Raw genomic sequence first — 22350 nt, forward strand, 5'->3', positions numbered from 1 at the left:
CGCTAGAGCCACCAAATGCAGTAAGTTTCCCTAGAATATTGTTGGCAACGATGTCACGAAGTTTGACAAATTTTAAATTTTTCCGTGTTGCCGTTTGTTGACAGGCAGTTTTGCCAAAAATCGCTTAATTCGGTTTTTACAATATATTTTTCACGTTTACTTACTATATTACTGCTATTTTGTAACATAAATGAAATTTTTTGTTATTTAGATTATCTATCATAATTTGATGCGCATAAAACATGCTAATTTCATAACGTCATCAGGCCAAACCCAAGATGGTTGACGGTATGGCAAGATCAATAGTAACTAGCTTCTTATACCTTAGAATGTGTAACTACTAGGTATTTTTGCATCAAGAACCATTTAAATTGATGGATTTCGTCTATTTCCATTGCCTTTTGTGATTATTTGTTGCATAAAAAGCATTTTTGAAAATTCAAGGTGGTGGATACAATATGGCGGTGCCCAACTGGTATCTTAGATATGCATGACGTCATTTTGACGTTTTTAATGTTGCTATTGGCATCAGAGGTCGTAACAAACATTATCACTTTGTTATCTGCACTTGCTCTTACAAATTTGTAGCAAAACTTGAAGTTTTCCGAGAATACCCTTTTTTATGGGTCCGGCCAATACAATGAAATTATTACGTCATGTTACGTCATCGTAATGTCAAAGGTCCTGTACTTTTTATTATTTCTATACCATTTCCTTTAATTTTGGTGGCCATAAGTCACGTCGTTTGAGAGTTAGAGGACTTAGAAGCGGAGGGCCTCAAAAGCCCCCCCCCCCTTTTAGGGATGACCAAAAAAGTTCGGGCTTAATAAGGTTAAGGTTTAGAGAAAATCCTCTGTTTCTTGTCTTGAAACTTGTGTGCTGTAAGGTGTAAGGTTTGGAGAAATTCCTCTTGTTTTTCTCTTGGAACCTATGCATTTCTAAAAGCCGTTACTTTAAGGTTTTGAGATAATCCTCTGTTTTCCTCTTGGAACATGTGTGCTTGCAATAGCTATGTATGTTAGATGTTAAATGTAAGGTTTGAAAAAAATCCTCCTCGGTTGGCTTAAGGCGGTCAAGTAGTAAAGTAGTATTCTATACATATGAATGTAACTTTTGATTGCTCGGTCGCACTACGATGGAACTTCACACAGTTTTAGTACTACTTAAACACATTAAATAGTTGTGATTTTGTTTTAAATGCAGGGTTAGAAATACACATTTTGGTTGAAAAAAGGTGCCTTTATTACATGGGTCTACGTCCATGTGGAAACAAGATCGCCAATCATTATATTCTAAAGGATGAAAGCCTACCTCATACTTAATATTTTTATCAGAGGGTATTTTATTTGAATATAGGATTACATTTTTTTTTGGGGGGGGGGACATCAGCAAAGACTATTTGTGGTCATTGTTTTTAAATGCACCATAGCTATAACCATTAAAGGATTACACAAAATACTCTTGGACAATTTTACTAAGAAAAGGGTGATGAGTAAAACTTTAGTACTATTAAGATCAATACTCTTATTTTGAGCTGGGCATAAAGCCGCCTATATCAACCTGATATGCACAATCACCCACCAAGGATAAATGGTGCTTGCGGTGCCTGTTTACATTCAATAGTCGCAAATAACCACAGGTTCGACGCGCGTTCCATTCGAATTAGGTGATAAAAAATCATCGAACATCGTTCAAATTCGGCTGGACAAGAGGGACACGCGTCCGAACTTGAACATGGATCAATTGTGCCTGGGCCACCCTAGCTTAACCGAGTCTTTATTTTCGAAACTGTGTATTTGTAATATCCGCATCTCCGAAAAATTAACCCTATCCAGACCGGGCTTTCTGGCCCTTCCTGGGACGGGGGGCACTTTTGACCCCCCCCCCCCCTTGTAATTTCAAAACGGCTTGGGTTACGATCACCAAATTTAGAGGTGATGATGTACTAGTAAAGTTTTATATTTTCTGTAAGTATGACGAGATATAACGTAATTTTGACGTCATAATGTCATATTTTGGGCTAAAATCGTCCAAAAAATGACATTTTCGCTATACTTAAATTTGTTGAACAAAACGATGACAATAAAGGTAATCCTTTGGTGTCTAAGTCTGCCAAGTTTTTTGCCAATGACGATGACACTGATGTCTATATGAAGTCAGAAAACAATGTCATTCGTCCGCCATCTTGGATCAACAAGCTTGAATTGTCTAAAAAACGAATTTTTTCACATATAATCCCAATACCCAATAGAAATTGACTAAAATGATCTAGTGATTGCGTTTGTAAGAAAATAAAAGATTTTGACAGTATTTGAGTAAAATTAACATTTATCTATCGTTGGAAATGACATCTTTGATTTTCACCCATGACGACATCAAATTATCATGAAATATGAATATTTAAGCGTAAATGTAACTTGAAATTACACAGGATGTTAATGGTATAAATAAACAAGTTTGATCTAGCAATAAAAGCATGAAATCCCATAATTGAAACTGAAATTAATAATTTGGGAAAATAAGCCTGTTAGAAACCCGTTGTCACAAAGAAGTCATAAACTATAATAAGTTTGTTTTTTTCAAGAAATGTTGCCAACAAAATTTTATGAAAATTCGCCAAGTTTCGTAGTCCTAGCACACGTCGTTCGTAAGTTGTACGACGTCAAAGTTGGCACAGGCACTTTTAGCCCCCCCCCCCCCCCCCGGTCTGGATAGGGTTAAGTCTAGTGTTTCTCGGAACATGTGTGTTTCTAAAAGCCATGACTATAAGATAGCAAATGTAAGGTTTGGAGAAAAACATCTGTTTTTTTTTCTCGGAAACGATTTCTTTGTGAAAGCCGTATCTGTAAGAGTTAAGGTGCAAGGTTTGGAGACAATCGAGAAAATCCTCTGTTTTCTCTCAGAAACCGTGTGTTTCAAATAGCCGTGTCTGTAAGATGTAAAGTGCAAGGTTTGGAGATAATCCTCCGTTTTCTCTTAAAACCTGTGTGTTTGTTATAGCCGTGTTTGTAAGATAAGAAGTGAAATATTTGGATTAAATCCTCCATTTTCTGCTTCACAGAAGCCGTGTTTTTGGAATAGCCGTGTCTGTAAGACATTAAGTGTAAGATTTGGAGAAAATGCTATGATTTTCTCTCTGTACCTGTGAGTTTGTAAAAGCTGTGTCTGTAAGATAGGAAGAGTAATGTTTGGATAAAGTCCTCTTTTTTGGACCCTGTATGTTTTGAGAAGATCCTCTGTGTTCGTAACAGCCATGTCAGAAATATGTAAATTTTAATGTTTGGAGAAACTCCCCGTTTTTTTTTCTCCCGGAACCTGTGTGTTTGCGATAGCCGTGTCTGTAATATTTATAAGTGCAATGTTTGGATACAATACTCCGTTTTTCTCGAAACCTGTAAGGTTGGAAAACCCATCTCTGTAGGATGTAAAGTGTAAGGTTTGAAGAAACTCCTCCGTTTTTTCCTCAGAAGCTGTTTCTTTGTAAACGCCGTGACTGTAAGATGTAAAGTTCAAGGTTGGGAAAAAATCCGGTAAGATTTCAAGTTTAAGGTTTGCAAAAAATGCTCTTTTTTTTCTCTCGAAACCTGTGTGCTTGTAATAGCCGTGTCAGAAAGATACGAAATTTAAGGTTCGGGAAAATCCTCCGTTTTCCTGTCGAAACCTGTGCTTTTGTAAGATGTAAAGTGTAAGGTTAGGAGAAAATCCTCTGTCATTTTTTCTAGGAACATGTGTTTTGTAATAATCGTGTCCGCAAGATGTAAACTGTAGGGTTTGGAGAAAATTCTACGTTTTTTTTCGGCTTTTATCGTTTGTGATGAAAAAAAGTCCTATTTAGGATTAAGCAGGTTAATTGCCAGGTAAGATTATTATAAAGCGATAACGCCTTAAGAACAAAACTACTGACCATGTTACACATTTCAATCATAGTAAAGTGTTGTGTCTCAATACGTGCGGGAACATGCGGCCTGCTCTAACCCACATGGAGAACCAATCCTCACAGTCCCAGCCTTTCAGATACTGTACAATCACTTTCGAATGTGGTCAGCAATGAGCTGTTCTTTTTTCCTCTCTATATTTCTCCAATGGTGTAGTATTGATCACAGTGTCTGTGATATATCTGGGCTGGAACATCCACTGTTAGCTTGGGAAGTAAGTTTTCAGTCCAAGCTTTCTTAACCCTATTCAGACCGGGCTTTTTTGGTCATCCCTGGACCGGGGGTCTTTTGAAGCCATCCACTTCTAAGACATATAAATCTAAAACATTTGTTAACCTTCTTGTAATCATGCAAAAGAAGCTGCCAACATACTTTGACAAAGACGTGTACATGTTTGAAAGGTTGCTTCTATGTGATACAAAACCACCTCAAGCATCTGCATACGCCTGTCACCTTACTGTGTAAACACGGTAATTTATTCATTCTCTATTTCACTAGCAAAATATTAAAAAGAATTTTGACAATGTCATTTGCATATACATGTATTGCATTTATTCAACTATGGCTAGTGCTTGTAAAGTTTTCCATGACACGTGTCGAATTATGCATCGTTGTTATTTCTGTAAAACATAAAAAGAGAACGTGGTTCTAAAACTCACAACTTGGACCTTAGAACAAGGTAAAACTAATCGCCTGTAATGATGTAGTAAGTTGTCATGTACTCAAGTCGTGCGCTAACTGAAGAATCAACAGACAACGCGACTTGAGTACTTAGCGCACGACTTGAGTACATGACAAATATTTATATATGTGTATATATATAACCAGCATTTAAAAGGACCAGCTCACAAAATATGTCCTTTGTAATGTATTGCCGTTATCTAACAGCCAGTAATCGATGTACAATATGTGTGAAATATTCCTCCCTACCCCTTTGCGTGCCACCAGTTTAGTGTGAATTAGTTACTTTGCATCTGAAAGAACCGACTTCATGGGCGTTGATCTCGCTAGAAATCTAGTTCATGTGATTTAGAGACGACCCCCCCCTCCGGTCTGAATAGGGTTAATGTGAGACCAACTGAAGAACAAGCGACAATTGACCTGCTCACCTCCCACCCATGACAGGGTAAGACGTCCATTACAGTATTTCTCAGTTTGAGATTTGTCAATTACGATGGCCATGGCATTTTCTGGAAAACGGCGTGTAACCTTGCCGTTAGTCCCATCTCCTGTAAGGTGTCTCATCTGGTGTCAAGACAAAATACATCATCTTACTAAACTGTAAGTTGTCTCATCAGTCGTCAAGTCAAAGATACCTCACCTTGTGTGCCTGTAACGTGTCTCATCTGGTGTTTAGACAGAGATTCCTCACCTTACTTTACTTTAAGCTGTTTCAACTGCTGTCAAGATAAAGATACCTCACCTTACTTAACTGTATAGTGTCTCACCTACTGTCAAGACCAATATACCAAAAGTTCCTTACCATTGATGTGTCTCAGTAACAAGATAGATTTATATCTCACCTTACCTACATGTACGTTGTCACACCTGGTGTTAAAACAGATACCTAACTTTACTTACGTCTAAGTTGTCTTACCTGCTTTCCAGACCGAGATGGCTGTATCTTACCTTACTTATCTGTGAGGTGTCTCACCTGCTGTCAAGACTAAGATACCTCACCTTAATTACCTGTAATGTGTCTTATTAGGTGTAAAAAAAGATACCTCAATTTATATACATGTCAGGTGTCTCACCTGCTGTCAAGACAAAGATACCTCACCTTGATTACCTACAATGTGTCTCATTAGGTGTCAAAACAACGATATCTCACCTAACGTAAATGTAAGGTGTATCGCCGGCTGTCAAGACAAAGATACATTCAATTACTTACCAGTAAGTTGTCTCAACTGATTTCAAGACCGAGATACCACAACTTACTTACCTGTAAGGTGTCTCATTAAGTGTCAAGAAAAATGTACCTCACCTCAATGAACTGTAAGGTGTCTCACCTGCTTTCAAGACAAAGGTTACCATACCTTAACTAACTGTAAAGTGTCTCACCTGGTGTCAAGACAAAAATAGCTCAAACTATACTTACCTGCAAAGTGTCTCATCTGGTGACCATACAAAGATTCCTCACCTTACTTACCTATAAGGTGTCTTAACTAACTGTAAAGTGTCTCACCTGGTGTCAAGACAAAGATAGCTCAACCTATACTTACCTGTAAAGTGTCTCATCTGGTGACCATACAAAGATTCCTCACCTTACTTACCTATAAGGTGTCTCATAAGGTGCCATGTAGAAAAGTATAACCGGCTTATTTTCACTCGGATTTTATTATTATTTGGATTTTTTCAGAAAACATTCATTTGAACGTTTTTTTATCAATTTCCATGGGATTTTAGCTTTATATGTTGAAAAAAAGTTGTATCTTAAGACATTTAAGATTGATGGCGGATAGCTAAACTACAGATGGCGTAATTTTGAAGTCGTTGCGTCATCTTCTGACAGAAGTCATAACACTTAAATATTGATAAGAAGCCTTTATTGGTAACTTTTTGAGTGAGACATTTAGGTATTATGGGAATTCCCCGTTTAAGCAAATCAATTCATGTCGTCATAATTACGTCATATTACATCATAAAGATAAAAAAGTAACGAATTATAAAACTTGACTGGCATAACATCCCCTGCAAATTTAGTGATCGTACAGTAAGCCGTTTTGAAAATACGAAGGGAGGGGGGCGAATGAGCCCCCCACCCCCCATTCCAGGGAATGCCAAAAAAAGGCCAGTCTGGATAGGGTTAATAGACAAAATACTCACTGCCATTGACAAAAACGCATATATAGTAGGGATATTTTTAGATGTATCCAAAGCCATTGATGCTATAAATCATACTATACTCCTCCTGAAACTAGTTGCATGCGATGTTACGGGCACTGCGTTGAACTGGTTCCAAAATTATCTGCATGACAGAAAACAATACGTAACTTTAAATTAAATTAGATCTACCGCTGGGGTTACCGCATGGATCGTTCTTAGGTCCTCTTTTATTCTTGATTTACATCAAAGATCTAGCTGAAGCCTCCGTAATACTTTATTTTATACTGTTTGCCGATGACACTAACAAATTCCTTTCCCAGAAGCCTTTTAACTGTCTGATAAACTGGTCAACCAGGAATTGTGATAAGTAGCTAAATGGTTTGAAGTAATTAAATTATCAAAATATACTTTAAAAAATCCTCATTTTCGCTATAACAATAATAAAAGTTATGATATTAATAAGGCCAACATTGTCTTACAGAATGTTCCTTTAACGCAGGAGAGACAAAGTAATTGTTTGGGTGTTGTGATAGATAAAAAAAAATGCTAAGAAAATTGGTGTTATTGGTAAATTCCAACACAGTATACCTCCAAAGACCCTTTCAACTATATACAACAGCCTTATATACCCGTACTGGACTTACTTTAATATAGTTGGGGGATGCGCTTGCCGTACAGCCTTACACCAACTTATAACCATCCCAAAGATATTCACGCAAATAGCTACTGCCTCTGATTTTCTCTCACATACAGCCCCTCTATTTCCCAAATTTAAAATATTGTATATGCATGATTTAAATAAGCTGCAAATTAGTATATTCACGTTTAACTTTCTTCTCAACTATCTTTTTGATATATTTGTAAATTACCCAGACCCTTATTCACTTGTGCACAATAGTCATACCAGGCAAAGAAATCAACTATATATCCATCTCTTCCACGTAGTATTGGACTTTCCTCCGTAAATACAGATGTGTCACAATATGGAACAGCCTTAAGTCATACATAAAAAAAAAACTTTGCTTTTCTTTCATTCAAAAGTGCCATAAAACACATCACATAAACCACCCTAGCCCCTTGTAGAAGTATTCATCTTATCTTAATTTATATTGCTATTATTATTTGATTATCTTTGTTGTGTTATGTGTTAGATTCAATCCTTGTCATTTATTGATTTCATTGATTATTCTTTTTGTATTATTACAACACATTGTTGTGTTAGTTATTTTTGTTTTGTTTTAATTGATTTCATTGATCATATATTCTCGTGTAGTATTGAAGAGAAGTTCCGCTGAGCTCCCCATTAGGAATTTCGTATAGTCCTATTGAGGTAGCCGTACTTCTTTAACATTATGATTTCTTCTTGAACCACCGTTTGTGGATACACCAATAATAGTGTTAGATCTGTGAAGAAGCCAAGCTAGCATCTTTTGTAATCTAGTCAATGTGGACTGCAATGAGGAGGGCACAGCATATACTGCTAAAGTGTTCTCTTTCTTGGCACCTGTTTAATTCATTGATTTCTGTATTTCTAATCATTTTGATGTGGAAAATAAATAAATAAGCAAACAAAATAGATAAACAAGACGAAGATACCTCACCTTGGAAAACATCCTCTGTTTTTTTTCTAGGAACCGTGTGTTTTAAAAAGACGTGTCTGTATGTGAACTCTACGGTTTGGGGAAAGTATTTCTATTGAAACATGTATTTTTGTAAAGCCTAGTTTGCAAGTTGAAAAGCGTAATGTTTGCTAAAAATCATTTGTTTTTTTCTCGGAATATGTGTTTTTTAAAGACATCTTTGTAAGATAAACCGTCTAATATTTGGGTTTTTTTAGTGTGTTTGTAAAAGCCGTGTCTGTAAGATGTGAAGTGAAGTGTTTGGTGAAAATCCTCTTTTTATTCTCGGGAAAAGGCTGTTTGTAATAACCAACTCTGTCGGGGGTCATTTTTGACCCAATTTTGGTTTGCTCATAGACGTATTTCTACTGGCTTATTTTGTCATTTTTGTGTATTTAATGTTTTACTAACCTAAGAAAAATATTTTGACAAGTTTTGGTGTCAGTAGTTATTACTCATAATCATGATTTATGCAGAAAATGAGGGAAAACCACATTTGCTCTGACAATCTAACACACTCAACTTACTTAAACAATGTTTCGTCTTATCAATTTCTAAACAATAATTGTGATGATGCAATAATACTGATAGCATAATAATGTTATTTGACAATAAAAAATACAATATTTGTGAAATGTAGCGAATTTATTATTTAATTATGCACCATATTCCGCCATCTAAACACATACATTCAATAACTCTTGTATATTTTCGCGCAAAGATCTTTCTTGTAGGTTCCTTCTGCACATTCTGTCCAAATATTGTTTTTTAATTAATTAGAAACATTTTCACTTTCATTAGCATAGGTAATTAGTGCGTATTATCATAATTTATGCAGACTGTCGAAAAACTGTGTTTTACACAAAAAAATACTAAATTTCTTTCAAAATATTCGGTGTTTACTCATCTAAGCAACTATAACATGTTGCTGTAATAGCAATAATGAGGAATGCCTGTTATTTTATTGAAATGTCTTGATATTTATGTAATTAATGATTCATAATTGGCTGGGTCATGTATACAAACAAATTCATGGAAGGATTTTTTTCTCTGATGAAAAATGTTGCTATGGCAGATTAAAATATACGCCTGGGGTCAAAAATGACCCCATACGGTCGGATGAGGGTTAACAGAACAAATGGTTTTGAGAAAATTCTTTCTTCTCGGAACCTATGTGTTTGCAATATACTTGTCTGTAAAATGTAATTTGCAAGGTTTGGAGAAAATCTACAGTTTTCGTCTGGGATCCTGTGTGGTTGAAATAGCTGTGTCTGTAAGATGTAAAATGTAAGGTTTAGAGACAATACCCTGTTTTTTTCTCAGAACCTGTGTATTTGTTAAAGCCATGTCTGTACGAGGTGAACTGTAATGTTTGGTGAAAATCCTCTTTTTGGGGGAACAAATGTGTTTTTAAAAGCAATGTCTGTAAGATAAAAAATGTAAAGTTTGGAAAAACAATTTTTTCTCGGAACCTGTGGATTGTAAAAGCCGTGTCTGTAAGAACTGACGTGTAAGTTTTGTGGAAAATCCTCTGTTTTCTCTGAGAACCTAATATTATATATTTGTAATAGTTGTGTCTGGAAGATTAAAAGTGCAATTTCTTCCCGGAACCTGTGTGTTTGTAATTGCCGTGTCAGAAAGACAAATGTAAAGTTTGGAAAAATCCTCTGTTTTTTCTAGGAACCGTGTTTTTTGAACAGACGTGTCTGTAATATGTGAAATGTACGGTTTGAAAAAGTCCTCTGTGTTTCTCTTTAAACATGTATGTTTGTAAAAGCCGTGTTTGCAATATGAAAATGTAATGTTTGAAGAAAAATCCTTCCTTTTCTTCTCGGAACCTCTGTTTTCCTTAAAGCCATGTCTGTCAGATAAATACTGTAATATTAAAAGTGAATACTGTGTCTGTAAGATGTAATGTGCAAGGTTTGGAGAAAATCCACCGTCTTTTTCTTGGATCCTGTGTGTTTGTAATAGCCTTGTTTGTACGATGTAAAGTGTGGGGTTTGGAGAAAATCCCCTGTTTTTTTTTAGAACCTGTGTGGTTTTGATATCATTTTCTGTAAGATGTAACGTGTAAGGTTTGAAAAAAAAAACTTTTTTTTCTCGGAAACTGTGTGATTGTAAAAGCCGTGTGAAAATCCCCTGTTTTTTACTCGGAACATATTTATTCGTAAAAGCCAAGTCTGTAACATAGAAAATGTAAGATTTGGAAAAAGCCCCCTTTTTTAAATCGGAACCTGTGTGTTTGTAAAAGCCGTGTCTGTAAGAGGTGAATTGTAAGGTTTAGAAAAAAATCCTCTGTTTTCTCTCAGAACCTGTGTGTTAATAATAGCCCTGTCTGTAAGATGTAAAGTGTAATGTTTGGAGAAAATCCTCCATTTTTCTGTCGGAACCTGTGTGTTTGTAACTGCCGTGTCAGAAAGATATTAGGTAAAATGTTTTAAAAAGAACCTATGTTTTTTTCTCGGAACTGTGTGTTTTAAAAGGACGTGTCTGTAATATGAATTGTGTAGTTTAGGGAAAGTCGTCAGACGTCAAGTTTTAATGTTTAGAGAAAACCATGTTTTTTTTTTTCTTGGAACCTGTGTGTTTCTAAAAGCCTGACTGTAAGAGGTGAAGTGTAGTGTTTGGAGAAAACCCTTTTTTTCTCGAAACCTGTGTGTTTGTGAAAGCCATGTCTGTAAGATAAAAATTGTAAGGTTTAAAGAAAATCTTGTTTTTCTTTCAGAATCTGACTGTGTGTGTCTGTAACATGTAAAGTGTAGGGTTTGGAGAAATCTTCTTTTTTTTTCTCTCGGAACATTTGTGTTTGTAAAAGCCGTGACTGTAGACTTTGGAGAAAACCCTCCGTTTTTTTTCCCGGAAACTGTGCGTTTCTAAAAGTAATGCATGAAAAAAAGTCCTCTGTTTTTCTCTTAAAACCTGTGTGTAGGTAATGCCCGTGTCTGTGAGATGTAAAGGTGCAGATGCAAGGTTTTGAGAATATTCTCTGTTTTTTTTCTATTTCAACCTGTTTATAGGGAATAGTCGTGTTTGTAAGACAAAAAGTGCAATGATAAAAAAAAATCTCCGTTTTTTCTCGGAACCTGTGTGTTTACAATAGCCGTGTCTGTAAGATATAATTTGCAAGGTTTGTTGCGTTTTTTTCTCGGATGCTGTGTGTTTGTAATAGCTGTAAAGATGTAAAGTGTAAGGTTTTGAGAAACACTCCTGTTATTTTTTTTAGGAACTGTCTGGTTTTAATACCCATGTCTGTAAGATGAAAAGTGTAAGGTTTGGAAAAAACATCCTGCTTTTTTCTCAGAACCTGTTTAGTTGTAAAAGCCAGTTCTGTTATATAGAAAATGTAAGGCTTGTAAAAAAAAAACTTTTTTTATCGGAACCTGTGTGTTTGTAAAAGCCGTGTCTGTAAGAGGTGAATTGAAAGGTTTGGAGAAAATCCTCGGCTTTCTCAAAGAACTTGTGTGTTTGTAATAGCCGTGTCTGTAAGATGTAAAGTGTAAGGTTTGAAGAAAACCCTCTGTTTTTTTTTTCTTCTGGGAACCTGTGTGTTTGTAAAAAGTGAACTGTAATGTTTGGTGAAAATCCACTTGTTTTCGAAACAAAAGTGTTTTTAAAAGCCATGTCTGTAAGATATAAAATGTAATGTTTGGAAAAAAACCTTTTTTGGAACCTGTGATTTGTAGAAGCCGTGACTGTAAGAAAAGAGATGAAGTGTAGTGTTTAGAGAAAACCTTATTTTTCTCATAACCTGTGTATTCGTGAAATCCATGTCTGTAAGATAAAAAGTGTAAGGTTTAGAGAAAGTATTTTTTTCTTTCAGAAACTGATTCTATATGTCTGTAATATATAAAGTGTAGGGTTTGGAGAAAATCCTCTTTTTTTCTCTCGGAACCTTTGTGTTTGTAAAAGCCGTGTTTGTAAGATGTTAAATGTAATGTTTGGAGAAAATCCTCTGTTTCTTTATTCGGAACTGTAAATGACGTGTCTGTGATATGTGAAGTTTTAAGATTTGGAGATAATCTCTTATATTTTTTCGGACCCTGTGTGTTTGTACCTGTAAGATGTAAACTATAAGGCTTGGAGAAAACCCTCTTCTTTTTTTTATCTCGGAACCTTTGTGTTTGCACAATCCGTGTCTGTAAGAGGTGGATTGTAAGGTTTGAAGAAAATCCTCTGTTTTCTCTCAGAATTTGTTTGTGTCTGTTTGTAATAACCTTGTCTGTAAAATGTAAAGTGAAAGGTTTGGATAAAACCTTTTTTTTTTGTTCTCGGAACCTGTGTGTTTGTAAAAGCCATGTCTGTAAGAGGTGAAATGTAATGTTTGGTGAAAATCATGATATTGGCGGCCATCTTGGATTTTGAGAAATTACGTCACCATTAGCATAATTTATGAATATCTAAGAGCAAATGTCTGTAAGGATCAAACAATGGTGGCAGGGGTCAAAACATCAATTTGAATCATATTTTTCACAGTGATAGTACTTGGTCCACAACCCCTTAAAATAGCATTCTTTTAGATCAGAACTCCTTGTTGCCAAGGTAACGGGCAAACACAATTTTTTGGCCATTTTCCGAAATTTCCGCATCTCAAAAACATTGAAATCAGCATATTTCACAGCACTGTCTCGGCATCACCTTTAAACTTATTATCAAAAATATCTGAATAGACCAACATTTTGGCTGATTTAAAATTGCTGTGAAATTTCCAAAAATGTACATTTTAGTTCTTGGGCAGCATGAAAATTTTGCGATAAGTGCCGCTCTGGTATTTTTTTCGTGGCTTGCAATTTGTACCATATATAGATCATTTAAATATCTATCAAATACATTGTTGCAAATTGTGGCTACTTGTTTGGTTGTCACGTGACTATCCCTTAAAGTAGGCCACTTTTTGTATTTGACGAAAATTGTGAACTTTAGCCATGTTCAAAGTACGCTACATGACGAAGTAAATTATATTCTTAATTCAACCACCTATCAAAGGTAGATTTATGTATTGCCTATCAAATGAATGCTTGTAGAGTATCAAATCATGACGTTTGGTCACCACTTTAATTGCATTTGACGAAAATTGTGAATTTTAGCTATATTCAACGTACGCTACGTGACGAAGTGAACAATGATTCTTATTCAACTTCTAGGCAAATGTACAATTATGTTTTGTCTATCTCATAAATGCTTGTAGAGTTTCGGGTCATAACGTTCAGCCACGTGGTTGTACCTGACAGTAGGCCACTTTTTTGCATTGGATGAAAATTGTGAACTTTAGCAATGTTAAACGTACGCTACATGACGAAGTAAACTATAATTCTTATTCAACTTTAGGTCAAATGTACATCTATGTATTTTCTATCACATAAATGCATGTAAAGTTTCGGGTCATAACGTTAAGTCACGTGCTTATACCTGAAAGTAGGCCACTTTTTTACATTTGACGAAAATTGTGAACTTAAGCCATGTTAAACGTACGCTACGTGACGAAGCAAAATAAAATTCTGATTCAACTTCTGTCAAAGGTAAATCTATGTATTGCCTATGAAATGAGTAGAAAATTGTCCCTGAAAATAGGCCTCTTTTTTAATTGGACGAAAATTGTGATTTTTTTAAGTACGCTACTTGACGAAATAAAGAAGAATTTTAATTCAATTTCTGGTCCAATGTACATCTTTGTATTCCTTCTGGAATAAATGCTTTAGAGAAAGTATTTTTTGTTTCTTTCAGAAACTGATTCTATGTGTCTGTAATATATAAAGTGTAGCGTTTGGAGAAAATCCTCTTTTCTTTTTTTTTTTCTCTCGGAACCTTTGTGTTTGTAAAAGCCGTGTCTGTAAGATGTTAAATGTAATGTTTGGAGAAAATCCTCTGTTTCTTTATTCGGAACCTGCGTGTTTCTAAAAGCCATGAATGTAAGATAATAAGAGTAATGTATGAAAAAAAATCATGTTTTTCTCCTGGAACCTGTGTGTACGTAATACCGGGGCTGGGGGATGTAAAGTTCAAGGTTTTTAGAAATTTCTCTGTTTTCTCTTGGAACCTGTAAGTAGGTAATTGTCGTATTTGTAAGATTAAAAGTGCAATGTTAAAAAAAAAAATCCTCCGTTTTTTCTCGGAACCTGTGTGTTTCCAATAGCTGGGTTTGTTTGATCTTAAGTGTGAGGTTTGGAGAAAATCTCCCTTTTTTTCATAACCTGTGTGTTTCTTAAAGCCGTGTCTGTAAGATGTTAAGGGTAAGGTTTGGAGAAAATCCTATTTTTTTCTCGGAACCTGTGTGTTTGTAAAAGTTGTTACTGTAGTATGTAAAATGTAGTGTTTGGGGAGAATCTTATGTTTTTTTTCGGAACTTCTTTGTTTGTTAAAGCTATGTCTGTAAGGTATAACATGTAAGGTTTGGAGGAAATCATATTTTTCGGAACCTGTTTGTTTGTAAAAGCCGTGTCTGCAAGAGGTGAAGTGTAATGTTTGGTGAAAATCCTCTGTTTTTTTTCTCGGAACATATGTGTTCGTAAAAGCCATGTCTGTAAGAGAAAAAAATGTAAGGTTTAGAAAAAAACTTTTTTCCCGGAACCTGTGTGTTTGTAAAAGCCGTGTCTGTAAGATGTAAAGTTTAAAGGTTGGTATAAAATCCCCTATTTTTTTTCAGAACCTGTGTGTACTAGCCTGATCTGTAAGATGTAAAGAATAAGGTTTGGAGAAAATCCTCTGGGTTTTTTTTCAGAACATGTGTGTTCGTGAAAGCCATGCCTGTCAGCCTTGTCAAAAAGAAGTTAAGTGTTTTTCCCGGAACCGTGTTTTTTTAAAGACTTGCCTTTTATTATTTAAAATGTACAGTGTGGAGAAAGTCGTCTGTTTTTTTTTTCTCTTTGAACCTGTGTCTTTGTAATAGTTGTGTCTGTAAGATGTGAAGTGTAATGTTTGGAAAAAAAAAAACTCTGTTTTTTTCTCGGAAGCTGTGTGTTTGTAATAGCCGTGTCAGAAAGATATTTAGTGTAAGGTTTGGAGAAAATATTTCAAAACCTAACTGTGTGTGTCTGTAACATGTTAAGTGTAGGGTTTGGAGAAAATCCTCTTTTTTTTTCTCTCGGGACTGTGTGTTTTTAAAAAGACGCGTCTGTAATATGTAAATTGTACTGTTTGGAGAAAATCCTCCGTTTATTTTCTCGGAACCTGTGTGTTTACAAAAACCATGACTGTAAGATGAGAAGAGTAATGTATGAAAGAAATCCTCTGTTTTTCTATTCAAACCTTTATGTAGGTAATACCCGTGTCCGTGAGATGTAAAGCGGCCATTACAAGATAAATTCCCCCTTTTGTTTCAGAACCTGCATGTTTGTACTAGCCGATTCTGTAAGATGTTAAGTGTAAGGTCTGGAGAAAACCCTCTGTATTTTTCTAGGAATCTTTGTGTTTGCAAAAGCCGTGTCTGTAAGTGTAGTGTTTGGTGAAAATCCTCTGTTATTCTAATATTTACACAACGAGTTTGTGTTGAATATGTTGTGCGCCAAGGTAGCAAGGCTTTTTTTAGTTATCTTATTACTGTGGACTTCAATGAGGAGGGCATAGCATAAACTGTTAAGATTTTCCCCTTCTTCTGCACCTGTTTTATTTCTGCATTTCTTATTATTTTATTGTGGAAAAAAAATAAATGAATAAAAGTAAACAAGACCAAGATACCTCACCTTACTTAACTGTAAGGTGTCTTTCCGGCTGTCAAAACTAATATACCTTCACTTACGTACCTGTAAGATGTCTCCTCTGGATCCTTTCAAAGCCAATCGTAAAGAGGCACTTAGCGTTGTAGGACTTCAAAATGCCAGTGGCAGACGAATACTCCACATCACGAATTTCTTTGTAGTGAAATGGACCATTGTTTTGAGTATCGTCTATTCACATGTTTTCTCATACTGAATCAGGTCCATGTTCAGGTCTGGACCTGGACCTGATCCTCTGGACCTGAACCGGACCTGGACGGTCCTGAATTTTTTTGCACCAGTACCCACCCCTTGTTCATGCCATACCCGTAAGAAATTCTTGCTGATCCAGTAATGGACTGTAATTTTTTTCTTAAAATTGAACCTCTGATGTTAAAAAAAATGAGCATGATACATCATGGTAACTTTTGTTTAAAAAGTAAAGTCACCCCTATGACTTATAACCCAAAACTCACTCAGGTGAAAATGAGTACCTAACGTCAAATGGAGATCCTGTGTATTGTGAGAGCCCCACCCTGAGCACGTAGAAGAACCTGCCACACTTATTGAAAAGAGTAGGGGACCTTCCTCGTGCGAGTGGATCAATCCTTTCCTGCTAAATGGAGAAGGGAATTTCCCTAGTAGGATTGTAATCCTTGTTTCGTATTGAGTCAGTCAAACTTACTGAAACTCGATGTTTCTGACTTGGGGAGAAGAGATGTTGCTACAGTGAGCATAATTTGGTATCCAGAAGTGCTCAATGGCCTTTTACTGAGCAAACCCGGTTGACATGATGTAGAGAGTCCAGTGACGCGCAATTAAACTGGTTCCTTCCATTTCTTACCTCCTCCTGTACCCCCAGAGGCTATGTGCACTAGAAGTACCTACATTTCTCTTCAGAAGAAAGATAGCAGATCATGTGATTCTCCTATTCAAGATAACACACGGGCTCGACATATGCCGAATCACAAATCACTGTTATCTGTGCATCAGATCAATGTTCACGCCTAGTTTGGCAACTACCAGGAGGTAAAATTAGTACAAGTACCAATTACAAAGCTCCAAGGGCCCAAGAGATCATTCTTTACCCGCAAGAGTGATCCCAATGTGGAACAAGCTTTCTGAACAGTGACTAGCAGCTCAGTTAACGTTTTCAAATCAAGCCTGGCGGCCGAGTGGACTACACACAATGAGTTATATGACTACGAGTTTTCATTATGAGCCTCTAGTCGGCAGACAAGTTGGAAGAAAGGAAGGAGGGAAGGAAATAAGGAGGAAGGAAGGAAGGAAGGAATGAAAGAAGGAAGAAAGGAAGGAAGGAAAGAAGGAAGGAAGGAAAGAAGGAAGGGAAGAAGGAAGACTTTCTATTTCTTCAAGGTGAATATTCAAGGTGAACGTTAACAAATCAAAGGCTGAATAATCTTGTCAGAGAGATATAGGACGTAAAAACAGTGAACTTCTTACAAGGAGAGCTTGGTGAAATGAAAACGGTAAGTAGCAAGAACGTGGACAAAATAATTGGGACAAGACATCATGACCAACAATAATAAGGGGACTGAGATAGTGATGGAGTACATTGAGAACCAGTCTCGAAAAACAATATCAATTTCTACGGGATCAAAGACGGCAAGAAGCAGACATGGGAACAATGTGAGGTTAAGTCTGAACACTGACGCAATAGAAATCAATCATGTCATCGTAATAGCAGACCGGGAGAACGACCAAGGCATAGTGAAATTCTCACGCTTTAAGGACAAGAAGAGCACCTTAAGACATGCAAAACTGCTGAAATGTACATTGATTTGCATCAACGAAGACAATTCGAAAAGGGTCAGACAAAAGAGGAAAGACTTACTACTAGAGGTACGGGCAGCCAGAGAACAAGGTCAAGTGACTCACATACGGTATGATAAACTTGTAATCTCCTATCGCGGGACTGCCAACAACAAGGACTGTACGATACCACCCATATAAAGTCGTGCTCTTGTTGATGTTTAAGAGCAAATGTCTGTAAGGATCAAACAATGGTGGCAAAGGTAAAAAATGGATTTGGCTCATATTATGCACAGTGATAGTATTTGGTCCACAACCCCTCGAAATAGCTTTCTTTCTTTTTAAAATTCCTTGTTGCCATGGTAACGGGCCAACAAAATTTTCTGGCCATTTTCCCCAATTTCGAATCCCGAAAACACGGAAATCGCCATAATTTACGGCATTGTCACCCCAACACCTATTATTGCATCGTCAAAACAAGATCTGGATAGACGAATATTTTGGCTTTTCTGAAATTGTTGTCGAATTTCCAACGAAATAAAATTGAGTTCTCGGGCAGCATTAAAACAATACAATATTTAAAGCTTCAAAATAACATATTTTTTGGTCCAACTTTGTAACGCTCTGGTCAATGTTTTGCGTCTAACGAAAATTGTGAATTTTAGCCATGTTCAAAGTACTACACGTGACAAAGTGAAACAGAATTTTAAGTCAACTTTTTGTCAAAGAAAGAGCTATGTATTGCCTATTTAATAAATGCTTGAAAAGTTTTAGATCGTGATGTTTAGTAACGTGGTTGTCCCTGAAAATAGGCCACTTTTGCGTTTGGCAAAATTTGTTAATTTTAAAGTGTTTTATTTAACAAAGTAAATTTGAATTCTGATTCATTTGCTTGTCAAAGGGAGGCTTAAGTATTGCCTATCTCACTAAATATGGAGTCTCCGGAGGATGTCAACCGTAAAATTTACTTGCTTTGGCCTTACTTGGAAGCAATGTTTGCTACATATTCGAGAGTATGTGCATTTTTGCTCGTATAATTCCGCTCTGTTTATGTTCGCAAGCCACTGCCCTCCGCCTTTCTTCCGACAGCACTCTCGCTTTTCCCCTTGATTTTCAATTATTTGGGGAATTCTGGAATAAAGCTATATTCTGTGACTCGTTAGGAATTGTGACCTCAGCCATATATACCACACAAACGACTGCCATTTTACTTTTTAGCGTTTAAATAAAAGATAAATAAAATACCTTCCACCCTGAACGAGCGCACAACTGAAGAGACAGATCGAATGTCAAAACATATCATTCAACATGGCCGCCGTTCCGGTCGAACGTCATTGTGACGTCATGTAAAAACGTTCTATTGGAAAAACAGGTCGTAACAAACATTATCTTATCTTTATCTGCACTTTTTGTTACATTTGTGTAGCATAGCTTGTTGAAGTTTTCTGGGAATACCTATTTCTACTGGTTCCAGCCAATGCAGGTAATATGATGACGCCATCATTATATCATATTACGGCATGATAGCGTCAAATTTCTTAAGATGTATTGATATTATCTCAACATTATTTTTTTAAATTTCCAAACGCACGGTCTGAATATGGTTAAAGGCCGACTTCAGACCTGTTTCATGTAAAAAAGAATATAATTGTGATAACATAGCATGTGGTGTGGTGACAAATTTTATCATATTTTTGTTGATATTCCTAATACTTACTTTCAATGAATTTGTGTAATCATTGTCAATACTAGATGCAGTTTAAGTTTATGTCTTCCTTTCCTTCCACTTATGTAAGCCACAACATATTGCCAATCACTGCCATCTTGCTGTCGCCGAATCACGGAAACAAGGGCCACATTCTCATCTGGAGACAGCGGACCAGTTTTCTGTAAAAAAAAACTGTAACGTTGACTGCTGTTAAAATGTCTTGGGGCCTCCTACTTTTGGCCCTGACTGGGTTTACCGGCTGAGGTTGTTGAACTAAAAATACAGGCGTTGATGTTCTGTTGTTTTGACCCATCACCTTTATTTATTTTTTTTTTTTGCATAGTGGCTCATTGCTTTCAGCTCTTGGCTTTCAGAAGTGCACGGTTTTGTTTACAATGACGACCGTTGGCAGGAAGAGAAGAGCTGCGTTTGTGACGGTTTTGCTGATTTCCATAACGGTATGATTTATTCTTGGCGTCGCCATCGCTATTCATTATACGCTTCCCCAGTAAAAAAAAGTCTTCATGTGTCGTTTTATGGCCGGTGAAGACCAGATAACCAGCTCTTTCTGTGCTGTGCTCTTTGAGAGCATACTCAGAAGACAAGCATTAATGAATGAAGACATTTATTGCACATTTTGCCCCAATGGGCAAAGTGCATGGCACATTGGAACAATTACAAACATGTAAAATGGTAACAAACATACATATGTACATATATATGTACGTCTAATCTATTCTAGTACATTCGAATCTGTCTAGCTTCTTGTGAATTGCATTAATATAGCTACCTGCATGATTGGTAAGAGTTGGTTTTTCAAAGCTGTAAGGGATATACATTTCTGTTCCTTGTGAAATTTCTGGTTATGAGGTATAGAAATTTAAACTTACATAACATATAGTGGAGTCGAATGCTTTTATCTCTACCATACAAAGAAAAACCTATAATAAAATGTACTCCATCCTCTAATTGAATCTGAACCACAAAATTGACAGATTCTTCGTTCTGAAGGAGTGTGGTGAAGTCTTTCTGATTACATTAGTAATTGGTGAAATAATTTTTCGTTTTATCACGGTAGATTTGTCACGTACGCTTGGAATCTTAATTTTTAACCCTATCCAGACTTGGGGGTAGGGGGCTAAAACTGCCGGCGCCAAGTTTTGCGTCGTATAGCTCCCAAACGGCTTGTACTAGAACAACCAAACTTGTTGAGTTTTCATAATGTGCAAAAATAGAGTAAGTGTATGACTTTTGGTGTTGCCATTGCAACAGCTTTACAAAAATAACTAATTCTAGCTTAGCTAAGCGACTGTACAGTTTTGGTAAAATTGTGCCCAATACCAGCCACACAAGCAGTTTTGGCACCGCTTTTTTTTTACGTTGGCCGACTTTCAACTCCTTATACTTCAGTGGCCAAATTCTCCCATCCCGAGATAAGATAGCCTTCATTTTTTTGTATCTCCAAATGTAAGATAATCACTTGATTCCGTTGTTAGACTTATCCCGGTCGACTACCGTTAGCGAGAAAGTGGCCCTTTTATGGGGCGGCTTGGATTTAGAAAATAAAATTATTGAAAAGACAAATGAGGTAACTATGCAAAAAGTCAGGTGCATTTGGATCCCCGAAAAATATCAGGAAACATCACTCGCTTCTGGAATTGAATGCCCATTTAAAGAAAAAATATTGTGTCTCCAGAATAGCGTTTTGCTAGTTTTTTTTTAATATTTGATATATGTGCAAGTAGCTGTTAATAGTCACAAATTGAATTGATTTAAGAATTAGATCGTATCAGGATATTTCCACAGGTGAGTCCCTTTCCCCTGTCAAATGTGATTTAAAATAAATAGGTACATACATTACAGGATATTTTAATCTTGGAAACTGCAGTTTAACACCGTATAGTTATATGCTCATATAGTAATATGATTCATTACATCCGAGAAGAAGGTTCTACTTTGATCGAGGCATTGACGTGTTGTCGGGGTGGGGGCATATTGCTCAACATTCTTTTGGTTGATACATATGACTTATGGTATGCGGGTGGTTATGGTAGTAAAACACTGTTTTCGAACTACGGAGATTTTCATAGTAAAGGACCACAAGGTGACTGACATCGATGAAAATATAGTAGAATTTAGCTATCAATCTAGACAAACTAATATGTTGACGTCGAGGGTATAACCTAGAAATAGCTGAAAGCCCCCTAAAATTGGTTTTGAAGAATAAAATACACCCTCTTCAAAATGGGATCATGCGGGGCCATGCGGAACTGCAGCTGACTCACCTAGGTTATCAGCTCTAAAGGTCACGCGTGTTGATTCACGGGATGGGCAAACATCATGATCTTATGTATACGACCTGAAAGTCGACCTATTATATCATCGTATGACAAAGTTCATGCCTCGTTGCCTTTCACGTTAGAGTGTTTACGGACGCTTCCATATTTCCGGCGGCTCATGGAACATTTTAGTGCTACTCTCCTACGATCATTGAGATACTGAGTTCTGCCGCCCTTTAAGATGCCGGTGAACAGACATGGTGATTTTGGGACCCTACTAGTATTTTTGGGTACTGCAGCATTAAAAGGACATAATGTAGAAATTTGGCACCAAATTTTCAAATGTTCTGAACTTTAAAATCTCGAGTCAGATTGACATTAGTAACTTATTTCCAACTTATCCTGCGTCATTTTTTCACATTTAACAACGCCAAAGTAAGCCGCGAACAAATTCACTTACTTCCGGTTAGCTTACCGGAAGTAAGCCGGCCGTAAATTTCCGAATCAACCCTTGAGATC

At 36.5% G+C, this 22350-nt stretch overlaps 1 protein-coding gene across 2 annotated transcripts in view; it reads left to right on the top strand.

Annotated features, from left to right (window-relative positions):
* Positions 1-22350, top strand: part of LOC118430518 (NXPE family member 3-like) — a 78899-nt gene that overhangs the window by 46337 nt on the left and 10212 nt on the right. The window contains exon 1 of one of the 2 annotated variants that reach the window (XM_035841434.1): positions 16491-20010. The exons of the other annotated variant lie outside the window; for it this stretch is intronic. Coding sequence (XP_035697327.1) covers positions 19948-20010 — 63 coding nt within the window. The 5' untranslated portion in view covers positions 16491-19947. Of the gene's footprint in view, positions 1-16490; positions 20011-22350 lie in introns of those variants that run through there. 2 annotated transcript variants of the gene reach the window in all.

This window comes from Branchiostoma floridae, chromosome 1, assembly GCF_000003815.2.
Source record: "Branchiostoma floridae strain S238N-H82 chromosome 1, Bfl_VNyyK, whole genome shotgun sequence".
Lineage (NCBI taxonomy): Eukaryota > Metazoa > Chordata > Leptocardii > Amphioxiformes > Branchiostomatidae > Branchiostoma > Branchiostoma floridae.